This window comes from Cynocephalus volans, chromosome 18, assembly GCF_027409185.1.
Source record: "Cynocephalus volans isolate mCynVol1 chromosome 18, mCynVol1.pri, whole genome shotgun sequence".
NCBI classification, from domain to species: Eukaryota; Metazoa; Chordata; class Mammalia; order Dermoptera; family Cynocephalidae; genus Cynocephalus; species Cynocephalus volans.
The window spans coordinates 10,222,772-10,236,827 of NC_084477.1; the positions used below are offsets into that span (position 1 = coordinate 10,222,772).

The 14,056-nt window shown below is 36.9% G+C and overlaps 1 protein-coding gene across 1 annotated transcript in view; it reads right to left on the reverse strand.

Moving 5' to 3' along the window:
* DNAH14 (dynein axonemal heavy chain 14) overlaps positions 1 to 14,056 on the reverse strand; it is a 338,933-nt gene that overhangs the window by 66,183 nt on the left and 258,694 nt on the right. The window contains exons 61-63 of the mRNA XM_063082910.1: positions 11,417 to 11,576; positions 8,958 to 9,089; positions 8,478 to 8,573 (exon numbers count right to left, since the gene is read on the reverse strand). Of these exons, the coding sequence (XP_062938980.1) occupies positions 8,478 to 8,573; positions 8,958 to 9,089; positions 11,417 to 11,576 (388 nt within the window). The remainder of the gene's footprint in view (positions 1 to 8,477; positions 8,574 to 8,957; positions 9,090 to 11,416; positions 11,577 to 14,056) is intronic.

Here is a 14,056-nt window from a genome sequence, read left to right on the forward strand (position 1 = left end):
TCCATGACCTTGAAGTTTTGTATTTTAAAATGGCATCTTCCTTACTCAGTTTTAGCACTTTCTTACAGTTCTAGCACTTGAAGATTCATCATTTCTGACTTATTTTTCACAAAGAAAATTTTATGTCATATCCAGGTTCTTTCTCTAAGAAAGTGGTTGAACTTTTTTCACCCCAGCCACACTGAGCAGAGCAGAAGAATGAATGGGTTTTTGAAGTTAGGCTGGTAGGATGAAGTGGCTGTTAATTATCTCTAGGATGTCAGTGGAAAATGTATTTTCATGAATAGCTGATAAAATAATTTTCTTAAATTGCCACTTATCTTGATGACACATCTGCTCAAAAGTGTTTGGTGAATTCTTTTAGAAATAATTGACTAAAGATATAGTTTAAAGTTTTGGCCCTCTCCATAAAAGCCTACACAATCTGACCCCAACCTTCCTTCGTAATTTCATCTCCTTTACTACTTCTTTGCAGTTATATTACTCTTCAGCCAAATTGGTTTATCCCATATCTTCCAAACAAACCTTAAGTTTTCTTGTCTTTGGGATTTAGCTCATATCCTTCTCTTATGCCTGGGCCCTTCCATTAAAGAAATGTTAATCCTAGGCATTCTTTAAAATCCTCATCAATTTCCAGCTGTCATGAAGTCCCAGCCTTGTGAAATCCACACTGATGTACAGTTCATAACAGTTGTTTGAGAAGTAATTATAAATTGTCTGATATTATCTCTAGGGTTGCAGTCTTTTAGTCTTATTAACTCTTATATTGTTATTTATATTCTGAAAGATCTTTATGTCTTCTCAAAATCTTTGGAGACAAGGTTTAGCAGGGAGACTTGAACATGGTCTATACACTTAAGTGTATAGACAAAATTGTGCTTATTATGATTTGTAATTTCTCCTGTTTTTAATATGTTATCCTGGTGAAAATATATACCTAATTTTTATACTTTAGCTACTTTTGGCACGCTTTCTCTAATGATTTAGAATTTATTCTTGGTTCACTCATAATAATTATTCAGGAGTATGCTCTTTTATGTATTATATTGTTTTTGTTTGCTTGCTCATTGCATTGATTCCTTTGAGGAAACTCCTCTCTTGTTACTCATGACCTGGTAAGTTACTGAAATATTAAATTTGTAGAAAGTACAGATTGAATTAAACACATGAAATTGTCTATTATGTGATAGGTATTGCATTCCCCAAAGGTAATGTTTTCGATAAATGCCCATGAGATTTAATAAGTTCTGGTATTATTTATTTTCCCCAAAGTTCCCTAGATTTTTCAGAAATTTTTTTTATATTGGGGCTCAGGAAGACAAAAAGACCTGTTTTTAAAATGGAAGAAAGCACGTAGCTGAGTGAGGAGAAAATTTCCATGAAGAGTTTCAAACCCATGGAATTAATCACTAAACTAAATTTTAAAATATGAAGTGTAAAAATATACATTTAGAATATATTAGTTTGATTTTAATGAGTTAAAATACGTGAAACTTCTCATGAAGCTTGTGGTTGAGAGCTGGAAGGTAATGTAATTTATTAGTGAATGAAGTTCTCGCTGGAATTTACAATTCATTCCCCCTACCATTTAATAACACAAAAACCCCAAAATAAGTGTTTGTTGGATAAATGAAGGAAAATACTAAAAACACACAAAAAAGCATCATGGACATCAGAGGAATCAAGAAAATAGGAAAATCAAGGATACCAAGCATCAAAAGAAAGTATGAAATGTAAAAATTATTAATTAGTATTATTTTTAAATACTAATATTATTTTAAATTAATAATAATAATAATAATAATTATTATTATTATTTATTTATTTATTTTTGTCTTTTTCGTGACCAGCACCCAGCCAGTGAGTGTACCCGGCCATTCCTATATAGGATCCGAACCCGCGGCGGGAGCGTCGCCGCGCTTCCAGCGCCGCACTCTCCCAAGTGCGCCACAGGCTCGGCCCAATAATAATAATTATTTTTAATACTAAGTCTTTGAAATCTGATGTGTGCTGCCACATTTCAAGTGCTAAGTAATCACACGTGACCAGTGGCTGCCATACTGGATAGTATAGCTCTCTACAGTCACGTGGGTGATCTCATCCACTCAATTACATTAGCTTCCACTCATGTGCTGATGACTTCCAAATATTTTATGTTTAGCTCACAGCCTCACTTATTAAATGACTTAATTCTCATCCTTTTTTGATCAGTAGAGGTGTGGGGACCTGTGAAGGGTCTAGGAAGTGAGAGGAAGGAGCACAGATTGAAACTGTGCTGGTGTGTAGTGAGATGTCCTTCACACGTAGAGGACAGAGGAGACAGGTGAAGGCAAATTCCATGATGGCTGCATGGGTAGATTGTTCATAGCTACAGGGTGTGTAGTATGAGAAGTATTCTCCTAGCATTCAATAGATAAGTTCAATCTGGAAGCTAGAAGGCAGTCGATAGACACAGCACAGGTAAGTTTGTAAATGGAGAAACTTGAACAAACAATTCTCTACAGACACTAGGATATGTACTGTGGGTAGAAGTCAGGCATTAGGTAGCTATGCAGACTGTGGAAATGGAGGACTTCTTTGAGGAACAGAGCAATTTTTATGTTGTTTAACTGTCTGCCTTTTCCCCCACCTCCATTTAAAAATTTTTTGAGGAAGCCTCTCTCCTGCTACTCATGATCCTATAGGGATGATCAATCTTTGTGCTCCAACCCCTGCTGCCAATATTGACATGTGACTTACACTGGACAATCATAGAGCCCCATCCCGCTGGCTAAATTAACCAATTCAGGAATGGTCGTATGATCCAATCAAGGCCCGTCACACACTATACTTTGAAAGAGAGATATTTTCCTCTTGGGTTGTGATACCGGGATAATGTGAATTTCAGGTACCAGCTACCACCTTGCTCATCATGTGATGAGAAACTGCCTACAGAATGAATCTAATAGAAACAATAGCACTGAGAAACAGGAGAGAGAGAGAGAGACAAAGTCCTGATGACATCTTTGAGCCCTTGACTCCAGATGGAGCCAGCTCCACACTTGACCTTCTCAATTATGTGAGACATGTTTGAGTTTGATTTCTGTCACTGGCAAACTCATGATTGGTTGTAACTTGTACAGATTTGGGGTTGAAGAAAGGTTTAAGTCCACCATTTTGGTGAGTTTGTGTATTACCACTAAGGATGATGCAATGAGCCGTGCTATGAAGCAGGTCCAAAATAAGGTTAATTTTTATGGCATACTAGGAGTATTCGTAGATTAAACTGAATTTAAATTGACTAATCCTATAGGTGGAATCAACTTCTTAGAAAAGTTGGCAGAGTAGTTGAGGTGGTATTTCTAAGTCCTCTGGGGTTGGATGGATCTCACCTAAGAGATTTGGAGATTTGCATCTGTACTGAGTCAATTTGGTATCCCCCAAATTCATACCTGCCTCAGAATGTGACCTCATTTGGAAATTGGGTCTTTGCAGATGTAATTAGTTAAGATGAGATACTAGATTAGAATGGGCCCTAATCCAATGACTGTGTCTTTCTAAAATCTTATTTGGGAAATTTGGACACAGACACAGAGAGAGAAGAATGCCATCTGAAGATGCAGAGCCACAGGCACACAAGGAAGAAAGCCATGTGACAATGGAGGCAGAGACTGGACACGCCAAAGAATGCCAAGGGTTGCCAGCAACCACCCAGGAGTTAGGAGAGAGACATGGCAGAGATTCTTCCTTACAGCTTTCAGAGGGAGAGCACAGACCTGCTGACATCTTGATCTCAGACTTCTAACTTCCAAAACTGTGAGAAATAAGTTTCTGTTGTTTAAAGTCACCAGGTTTTTGGTTCTTTTTTATGGAAGCCCTAGGAAACTAACACAGCAACTAACCTTAGAGAGTTGCGCGTTGTTGAGTAAATAGGGATACAGGTGCAGGTGAATTTTTTTTTTTAGTAATTGCAACTCAATATTCAAGGAGATTGACTATTAGCTCATACATGCCTTAGTTGATGAGCAAAACAGCTTGACTAGATAGAATGGAGTTCAGAAATTCTGCCTGGTACTCCTGAAGGCCCACATCTTAGGGCTGGGTGGAAGATGGGTTCTCAGTGTTAGTCCTACTTGAAACTAGGGTTCCTGAGAATAAATGAGAATGGTATCCAAACATACAGTTGCACTTTGCTCCATACAATCATATTGGAATACTACTCATTTGAGCTTGGAAGACTTCAGGGACTGGTGCTGGTCAAAGTCTTCACAGCATTTTCAAACTGTCCAGGGTGGATCTACAAAGCCACCTTTGGTACAGATGAGGCTGCATCTTACCCTGAGTGTTCGTTTTCTGAAGTCCTGGGCTCCAGGAGCGTGGTGATGCAGGTGTGAATTTTGGACTTCAGGAGTGAATGCACAAACAAACAGATAGTCTTGGTAAACATGGAACATTCTACCCTCTATAGAGAGCACTGACTTTATCAAGGAAATAGGAGCTGAGTAGAGGTAGAGATGAAAATCTTGATGAATTTTTACCACATATCTGGCTTCTGGCTCAGAGAAAATTCACCAACCTCTTGACAGGTATCAAGCCCGGGTACACATCCCATCTTGCTATCCTGTTTCCAATGAGATGGCAGCTCTCCACCTTCTAGTCTGAAAACAGCTCCAAACAGGCAGGTTATTTGGTTGATGGATGTTTTTAAGCCATGCTAGTAAAGCTGACAGATAAGGTATGTACAGGGTATGGCTTTTCCAGGTGTGGCTGGGTTGTCAGTATCCAAATGGGAGAGATCATGAACCAGAGGAGACTTGGGCAGACCATAATGGACAACAGCAGCCACTCAGTGTGTCTCCCAACTCCCCAACAATTTACTTGGGGAAGCATTTTGTGATCACTCATCAAGATTGTCACTCAGACTGTAGAGATGAGTTTTACACTTGAGCAAATTGGGCTCTTTGCTTAGGTCTTGGTCTAGAAAACTACTGGATGCCATGAGTCTACAACTGGAAGAATCTGAGGGTAATCTGCTATTTTTGGAGTAGGGGTTAAAGAGTCAGACTGCAGACTGCCTGGACACTTTTATTCATTGGCTACCTGACAAGTCTGTGACTCATTTGTTACATGGGGGTTACAATAATACTCATCGCAGAGTTGGTGTCAGGATTTAATTGATTAATCCAGGTACAATGCTTAGAATAGTTCCTGGCATATTCTAAGTGTTCACAAAGTTAGTTGTTATTGTGGTAGTTGCTATTATCGCTGTTGTAAAAGACAGTGGCTGGGGCTTAGTACAACTGCCACATCTGCTAGCAAGTCTCCTCTCTGGGTATGAACTACCTATTTGTATACTTTGATAACCTTTTCAGTTGAGCTGTTTATTTTTTGTTTGACAATTTTAGTTAGTTCATTATTTAGTTATTTAGTTGATTTTAATTATTCATATGCTATATATTTTTTTGTTTGTCTAAGCCAGAGGTTTGTTGATTTTGATGATGTTTTCAAAAACCAATTTTTGGCTTCATTGATTTTCTCTATTGTTTTTGTATTCTCTATTTTGTTTGTCTCTGCTCTAATCTTTATTATTTCTCTACTTCTGCTAGCTTTGGGTTTAGTTTGTTCTTTTGCAAGTTCCTTAAGGAGAAAGTTAGGTTATTGATTTGAGATATTTTTTCTTTTTTAATGTAGGCATTTACAGCTATAAATTTTTCTCTGAGCACCGACTTTCCTGCATCCCATAAATTTTGGTATGTTGTATTTCCATTTTCATTTGTCTCTAAATATTTCCCGGGCTGGCCCGTGGCTCACTCGGTAGAGTGCGGTGCTAATAACACCAAGGCCCCGGGTTCGGATCCCATATACGGATGGCCGGTTTGCTCACTGGCTGAGTGTGGTGCTGACAACACCAAGTCAAGGGTTAAGATCCCCTTACCGGTCATCTTTAAAAAAAAAAAAAAAAAAAAAAAATTTCCCAATTTTCTAATTTTCTTAGCAATTTCTTCTTTGATTGACTGTTTAAGAATGTATTTTTAATTTCCACATATTTGTGAATTTTCCAGTTTTCCTCTGTTATGGATTTCAAACTTTATTCTATTGTGGTCAGAGAAGACGCTTTGATATCTATCTTTTAAATCTATTTTGGTCTGTCTTGGAGAATGTCTCATGTGTACTTGGGAAGAAAGTGTATTCTGTTGTTGTTGGGTGGACTATTCTGGATATGTCTGCTAGGTCCAGTTGGTTTATTTGTGTTGTTCAAGTCCTCTATTTCTTTGTCTTCTCTCTGATTGTTCTGTCTGTGCTGTCTTTTTAAATCCATAATTTTTGGTTTGTTTAACTTTCAAGTTATTTTTTAAATTGACTTATAGTGAGTGAGAATTTCCTGGAAAACCAGGCACATTATTCAGGTTTTCAAATTTATTTATGTAGAGTTTCTAGTAATTGTTTCAGAAAAGAAACAGACATTTTCATTGAATTAAGAATTGTATGTTCTTGAATGCCCTGTTTTTTCAAATTGTATAATGTTTAATTTTTTTTCTTAATGTTATGAAGGAAACTTTTTTCCTTTCTTGGGTCTATTCCATTCATTAACTTGTATGAAACAGAAATAGTGCTGATATTCAGTGCTATACACTAGCACAAGCACAACAACTGTTAAAATATTGAAATACTTCTGTAGTGGTTGCTAAATGGTCCTGCCCCATGCCCTGGGGAATACCTCCACTCTGCCAACACTGCCAACCCTGGCCCCATACCGCCTCTTCAAACTCAGCTGGTGGCCTCCAGGGCTCTGCTCCCACCCTATGACAAGTGTCAATTCTGATTGGTTAGTGCCTGTGCCACACTGGCTGTTGAAACTTTTAGATATCACTGCTGGATAGAAATATTTTATGGTGTAGCAGTTAAGCACATGGGCTTTAGAGTCAGACCTGGGTCACCATGTGAGCACTGTGAATGTTGGTTAAAAAATTGGGTCATTCTTGTCATACCCAAATTAAATCAGAGTTGAGGGGCAAGAAAGAAAAAACACTTGGGGCATATAGCACCTGTTGCAAGTAAAATTTTCTACAAGCCCTGCTGATGAAACAGGCTGCTGCTGTCCTGAGACTAATTCCATCTGGTAGTTGCTAAAACAAGTTGCCATGACTTGTAAAACTAATTTTTACTTACCACCTCCGTTCACCAGTCAAAGCTTGCCAAATCCCCCAAACTTCACTAGCGCCAGCAAGCGTTCTTTCAAAACAACATGTAACATTCCTCTTTCTAATAAAACTCCCAGACATTCCTTGGTTCTTTGGACATAACAGAGATCACCCCAGTCTGTGCATGTGTCCTGGATTGCAACCTTGTTTTCCCAAATAAAATGTTCTCTTAGAGATGTGTCTTTATATTTTTATTTGACTTTAACAGCACCATCACTTAGTAGCTTGAGATCTTGAACAAGTTTACTAAGTCTTTCAAATTTGTTTTTTTCATTTGTAAACACCTACTTCCGAATGTTGCTTTGAGGATTAAAGGAGAAAATGTATATAAAGCACTAAATAGTGCTTATAACATAGTAGGTGCTCAATAAATGTTAGTTATTATCAGTACCTATCAAAATAATACTATGTAGATCATAAGCTACAATAAAATATTAGCAATGAAATGATGTCAACATAAAGTAAATTCAGTTCAAATTTGTTTATTTCCCTCAAAAATGTCCAGTACTTTTTACATATCTGAGTTGGCAAGAAATGCCTGTGGGTCTAGACAGGTAACATAAATGCTGGAAGTGGGTTGGGTTGATTATAGCCAAATGAGAATGCCGGCCTAGGGCTGCCAGATCTTCTGAGTACTCAAGAGAAGACAGAAATTCAGATTTTAAGTGAAATCCCAAGATTTTAAAATGTTGATAACTACATCAAAATGTGGGGCTGAGTGGGAAGACTGTATAGAACAAAAAGATGTCCATGGGCTGAATGTGCCTGCTATTTTTCCATCTCTGAAGTATATTACTTCATCCACTCTCAAAATGTATGTGAGCTAAATAGGTAATGGGAGTATCGATTCTAGTTCCTGTTCTCATAACATCCTATTTTAATTAAAAGCCAAGACATTTAAGGAATAACCATGTCTTTACAAAGCAATAGAGTAACTGATATAAATAGGTTAAGTACAGTTTTTTAAGAATACAGATTGATACTGGTTGGACTGATGTTTGGTAGACTGAAGTTATAAAGATTTCCTGGAAGAAATTTGGTAAAATGGTAAATTAAAATTACTGAGATGATAATAATTAACATTATTGAGTGTTTTATTATGTGGCAGGCACTGAGGGCTTTACATATAGTATATATAATATTTTCTTAATCCTCACAATCTCTTCACTGCCTCTACTATTATCCCCATTTTATCTTTAACTGATAAGCTCTACTGAGATAACGACTTTTTCTTGATGTTTTTGTCTAGTTCATAAAAGTATTAAAAATTTAACAAGTAAAAAAAAAGTTTCTTACCAGCTGTAAACCTCTTTGTTTTTCAGCCAACCTTTGCCGTGCAATTTTAAGGACATTTTGAGCTTTAGCTACTTGGATTTGTTTAGGGCCCACCAGCTTAAAGAGAATGTCAGAACATGTAAGTGTTAAAAAAGTGAGCTTTACTGTCAAAAATGCCACTTCTATTTAAAAGCATTTATAGATATCAGCCATTAAAATAAACTTTTCTGGAATTATGTGTACATGAGGAATATAAAGTAGCTTATTACGGTGAAATAAATTAAAATTGACAAAACAATAGCATAGCTTTCATAAATTTAAAAAGTCTAATAGGACCACTTTGGTATCTGTGTGAGTTAGCATAATATAGTTAATTAAAGCATTTTTTATTAGGTATTCTTTCCACAGAAGTTCATTTGAGCATTGTTAAATAAAATTATTTCTGGGACTTTGATGTGTCACTTCCAAATCATCACAGATATTCAGGAGGAGAAAGCATACCTTCTGTACTTCGTGGTAGTTATTCAAAGCTATAACCCACTGGCACATAGAGCAACAAGCAACAGAAACCATAGCAATCTTGTTTGGGTTGAAATCAGGCAAGATTAAAATTTTTTTCAGCTTCATGAAAACCTAGAGAGAATACAGTTCATATGTTACCTGAAAAAGAAATATTATTGATCTGGAGTTTTCCCCAATCTACATGAATGAAATTTTATTTCATAATAAATAATAAATAATAATAATAATAAATAAAATGAAATTTTATTTCATATAAGAAATAGTCAACCACTCTTCAACACAGAATTAAAGACATATACATGGTACAAAAATGGCCCTATTACCAGGAGGGGAAAAGCCTCTATTGTAAAAACCCCGCTATTGCTATTGTTGTTGCAGTAGCTTTGCTATAGTTTCTAAAACGGAACTCCATTTTATTTTTTTTCTGGCAGCTGGCCAGTTTGGGGATCCAAACCCTTGACCTTGGTGTTATAACACTGCACTCCAACCAACTGAGCTACCTGGCCAGCCCTGGCACTCCATTTTAAAACAAAAACAAAACAGATTAACTTTCTCTGGTTTTGGGGAATTTGGTGTGTAAGGAGGTTTGTAGTCTCCTTGTGCACTTTAGGTGCAAGGTGACCAGGAATATCATTTTCCACCTTCTCCCCAAGGTGCATACTGGCAGGGTACAGTCCCTATTCAATGGCCTGTCTATTCAACGATGGTGGCATGGCCTGGGCCATGCTGGGGTTTATCGAGGACATTCTCTAGCTGTGTCAAATGCCCACAGACCCACGTTATCTAAATGGTACAACCTATTTTAGAATTAGATATACAGTATTTCTCATCTGCTTTTGGGAGTCATCACTGGAATGAAGTCTTTCTCAAATTGAGATTCCTTTTCCCTTTCCAAGCAGGCATCTCTTCTCTTGCCTGGAAGAATAGAACCATTTTCCTGAATAATTTAGATGGCAGGTGATCCACTCTCAATTTATTATCTGTGTTCTTATTATTATTTAAAATACTGTTAGGTTTTTCATCATTTCTTTAGATGAACTACTAATTAGTTTTAGCTTGGAATAACTATTTAAAGAAAACCAAAGGGAATCATATTTGCTAAGAATTCTTCAGAGAGTAAGTTATTGTTGCATTAATTAACAAAGAATATGAAGTTCAACACTAACATTCTGCCAAAAAATCACCTTGTTCATATACTAATAGAACAGATCATCATTGTAACTAATTAACTGTCTCTCTGTTTAGTGTCTGTCTTCGCTGTTACAATGTAAATTTCATAACATCAAGGCATGAGTGCTGTGATCTTGTAAACTACTCCATAATAATGTCTCTCACAAGGAAGATGCTCCTCAAACATTTATTTAATGAATTAACAAGTACTCACTCATTCAGCCTAAAAATTGATTAGTCTGCCTGTGAGCTTAGCTCTCAGCTCATCTCGTATGTAACATCCCAGTTTGGAAATTCTTCCAGTCTCTGTGATTCAATTCCACATCTTTAGGTATTTGTTACAGCAGCTACCACTTCCCAATTCCAAAGTGCATATTAGTTTCCTGTGGCTGCTGTAACAAATTACCACAAACTGGGTGACTTAATAGCAAATTACTCTCTCACAGTTCTGGAGACTAGAAGCCTGAAGTCAAGGCGTAGGTAGGGCAGGATTTCCTCCAGGGGCTCTAGGAGAGAATCTGGTCCTTGCCTTTTCCAGCTCTGTAGTTCCAGGCATTACTCAGCTTGTGGCTACATCACTGTATTTGACCTCTCAAATAGAAGAAGTAGATTCTACTTCCATCTACAATACCTCGGCCCAAGCTTTTGTAATCTCTTGTCTACCCTGCCTTACCCATCTCTACAAGACTCACCCATCTAGCATGGCCTGCCCCACTCTACCAGTGCCCTGAAGGCTGCTGCTTGTCTAGAACATTGACCCTGCTCTCTGCCTCCTTGAAGTCCTACAGTAAACCTACATTCTTGTGAATTAAATCTGCTCTAGCAAAACCTTCCACTAGAATTTCCAGGCTACCTTATTTTCTTTAAACTTTTTCTGTGCCTTAATCTGTTCTTCATCTCCTTCCACTTAAACTAATATCTGTAAAGTGCTCAGGACAATGTCTGGCACATATGAACATTTGTTACACAATAAAAATAAATCTTAGACACACATCGCACTTTCATAGTTTAACACAATCCATCCAGAAAGACTTTCTCCTGCTATTTTCCTTTACTTCTCTATTCTTCATTATTTAAAGAGATTCTGAGACATGAGATTTTCCAGTTTCAGTGACATGTTGCTTTTTCTGGATACTTCCAGGAAATCTGTTAAGTTTGGGTATGCAGCTTGCTTTCTGATCTTTTAGCTCTTAACCTCTGTCTTTCAATTCTAATACAGAATTTCGATTATAAATACAGAATGCATCAATTAGGGATCAACATTTTACCTTATCAGGTATACTGTCCTTGTCAAGGTTAATCAATTTTTTAAGGAAACCAGTTTCTGAAAGAAGTAACTTCGCTGTTGTCCAGTTAGGTTTCTTTTGTAGAAGAATACATACTGCGTTCATGACAGTCAGTACAAGGAAGGGAGGTCGGGTGTATACTCTATAACAGATGGTGAAAATCTAATCAACTTCACAATTAAAATCAAATGCATCCTGTAAACTATCTCAGAAGACAATATACGTGGATTTTAAACAAGCATTTTGATAAGGAAAATTACTTGTCCACAGGTAGCTATTTCACTACTTGGGCATCTTTTAAAATTAATATATAGGTATCTTTGCTTTAAGAAGATGAAATGCATAACATCTAAATATGCAAAACATCTGAGTTAGAGGCTAATACTTTTTATTATCAAAGTATTCATTGTAGGATTATTTTAAAATAGGAACTATCCTATTTCATTGCAGTGTTGATTTACGGATGACTTCTTGACAGAGACACTGTACATGTGGGTGGGCGGGGTGGGCAGTTGGAGTCAGGTCTTTTCTTATGATTTAAGGAGTGCCATGAGGTTCAACTCCCCTAAAACATATCCTCTGACTTTTCTTCACCCTGACCTAAAATTCCTACCATGAAGGAATTTTCTGACTCTGATACAACAGAGTCAGGGGAAGGAAGGTAGATGGCAATTTGTTTCTCAAGTTATTAATATATTCATTACTGGAACATTGGACACTGCCTCTTAGCTGTGCCCTAATAAATTAACATGCCACCACACCATCAGATAAGAAGTTTACACTGGAGAGTCAGGTGTCAAAAAACATTCCCAGGAAGCAAATTTCAATGGAAAACCATGAGGGGGTGGTGGTTGCCGTGCAGCAGCCTTTGGAATGTAGGAATACAGGGGCAGGTCCACCCAGGGTAATGAGTCCCCCCAAGTGAAAATCATACAGATTTCCCAAAAGAAGGCAGGCAACAAAGACACTTTGTATGACACTACCCATAGGGGTTACCAAGAAGGTCCCCCTACCTTAAATTTCTTTTTATATATAAATATATATTTATATATATATATGCATATATATATTTCTTATAGACATATACATTTCTTTGAAATGTATTGAATGAACATATCTATAGGGTACAAAGTTATATTTCAATACATGTATACAAGATGTAGGGATCAAATCCAGGTAGTCAGCAAATTAATCATTGCAAAATTTTATCATTGCTTTGTGTTGAGAACATTTAAGCTCTTCTCTTTTAGCCATTTGACAACATACTGCTTCCATAATTACAATAAATGGTTGTTAATTATAGGTGCCTAGCACTACTGTACATCACTAGAACTTATTTTTCCTATCTAGCTGTAATTTTGTACCCATTAACCAGCTTCTCACTATCCCCCCACTCTCCCCTTTCTCGCCTCTAGTAACCACAGTTCTACTCTCTTTCTTTTGCACTTTGAGCTTTTAATTATTTATTAATTTATTTTATCATTACACAATATAAGCATTTTTTGTGGCCCTTTACCAATTTCTTGCTAACCACCTTCCCCCATCCGCACTTTTCCATCTCTGGTGGCCTCAGTTTCAGTTTCTCCTTTTGAAAGTTCACGGAATTATTGTGGTTGTTTTATCTTTCTTTTTTTGTTTGTTTATTTTTTTCAGCTCCCACTTATGAGTGAAGACATGTGGTATTTCTATTTCTGTGCTTGGCTTATTTCCCTTAACATAATTTTCTCTAAGTTCATCCATGTTGCTGCAAATGGCAGAATTTCATTCCTTTTTACGGCACAGTAGTATTCCATTGTGTATATATACCACAGTTTCCTTATCCAGTCATCCATCAGTGGACATTTTGGATGGTTCCAACTCTTAGATATTGTAAACAGAGCTGTGATAAACATGAGAGTGCAGGTATCCATTCAACATGATGATTTCCATTCCTTTGGATGTATACCCAGCAGCAGGATTGCTGGATTGTATGGCAGTGCTATCTGTAGTTTGAGGAAGCTCCATGCTGTTTCCATAATGGCTGCACTAATTTGCAGTTCCACCAATAGTGTAGGAGGGATCCCCTGTCACTGCATCCTCACCAGCATTTGTTATTCTCTGTCTTTCTGATGATGGCCAGTCTAAATGGTATGAGATGATATTTCAGTTTGGTTTTGATTTGCTTTTCCCTGATGTTTAGTGATGTTGAGCATTTTTTCATGTGTCTGTTGGCTATTTGCATATCTTCCTTTGAGAAATGCCTATTCAGCTCCTTTGCCCATTTTTAAAGCAGGTTACTTTTTTTTTTTTTTTTTTTTTTTTTTTACTGTTAAGTTGCTTGAGTTCCTTGTATATTCTGGATACAAATCCTTTGTCAGATGCATAGTTTGCGAAAATTTTTTCTCATACCGTAGGCTGCATTTTTGCTCTGTTAACTGTTTCTTTTGATGTGCAGAAGATTTTTAGTTTGATAAAATCCTATTTGTTTATTTTTTCTTTTATTGCCTGTGCTTTGGGGGTCTTGTTCATAAGTCTTTGCCCAGTCCTACTTCCTGAAGTGTTTCCCTTTGTTTTCTTTTAGTAGTTTTATAGGTTTGGTCTTATATATGTTTTTAATCCATATTGAGTTCATTTTGGTATATG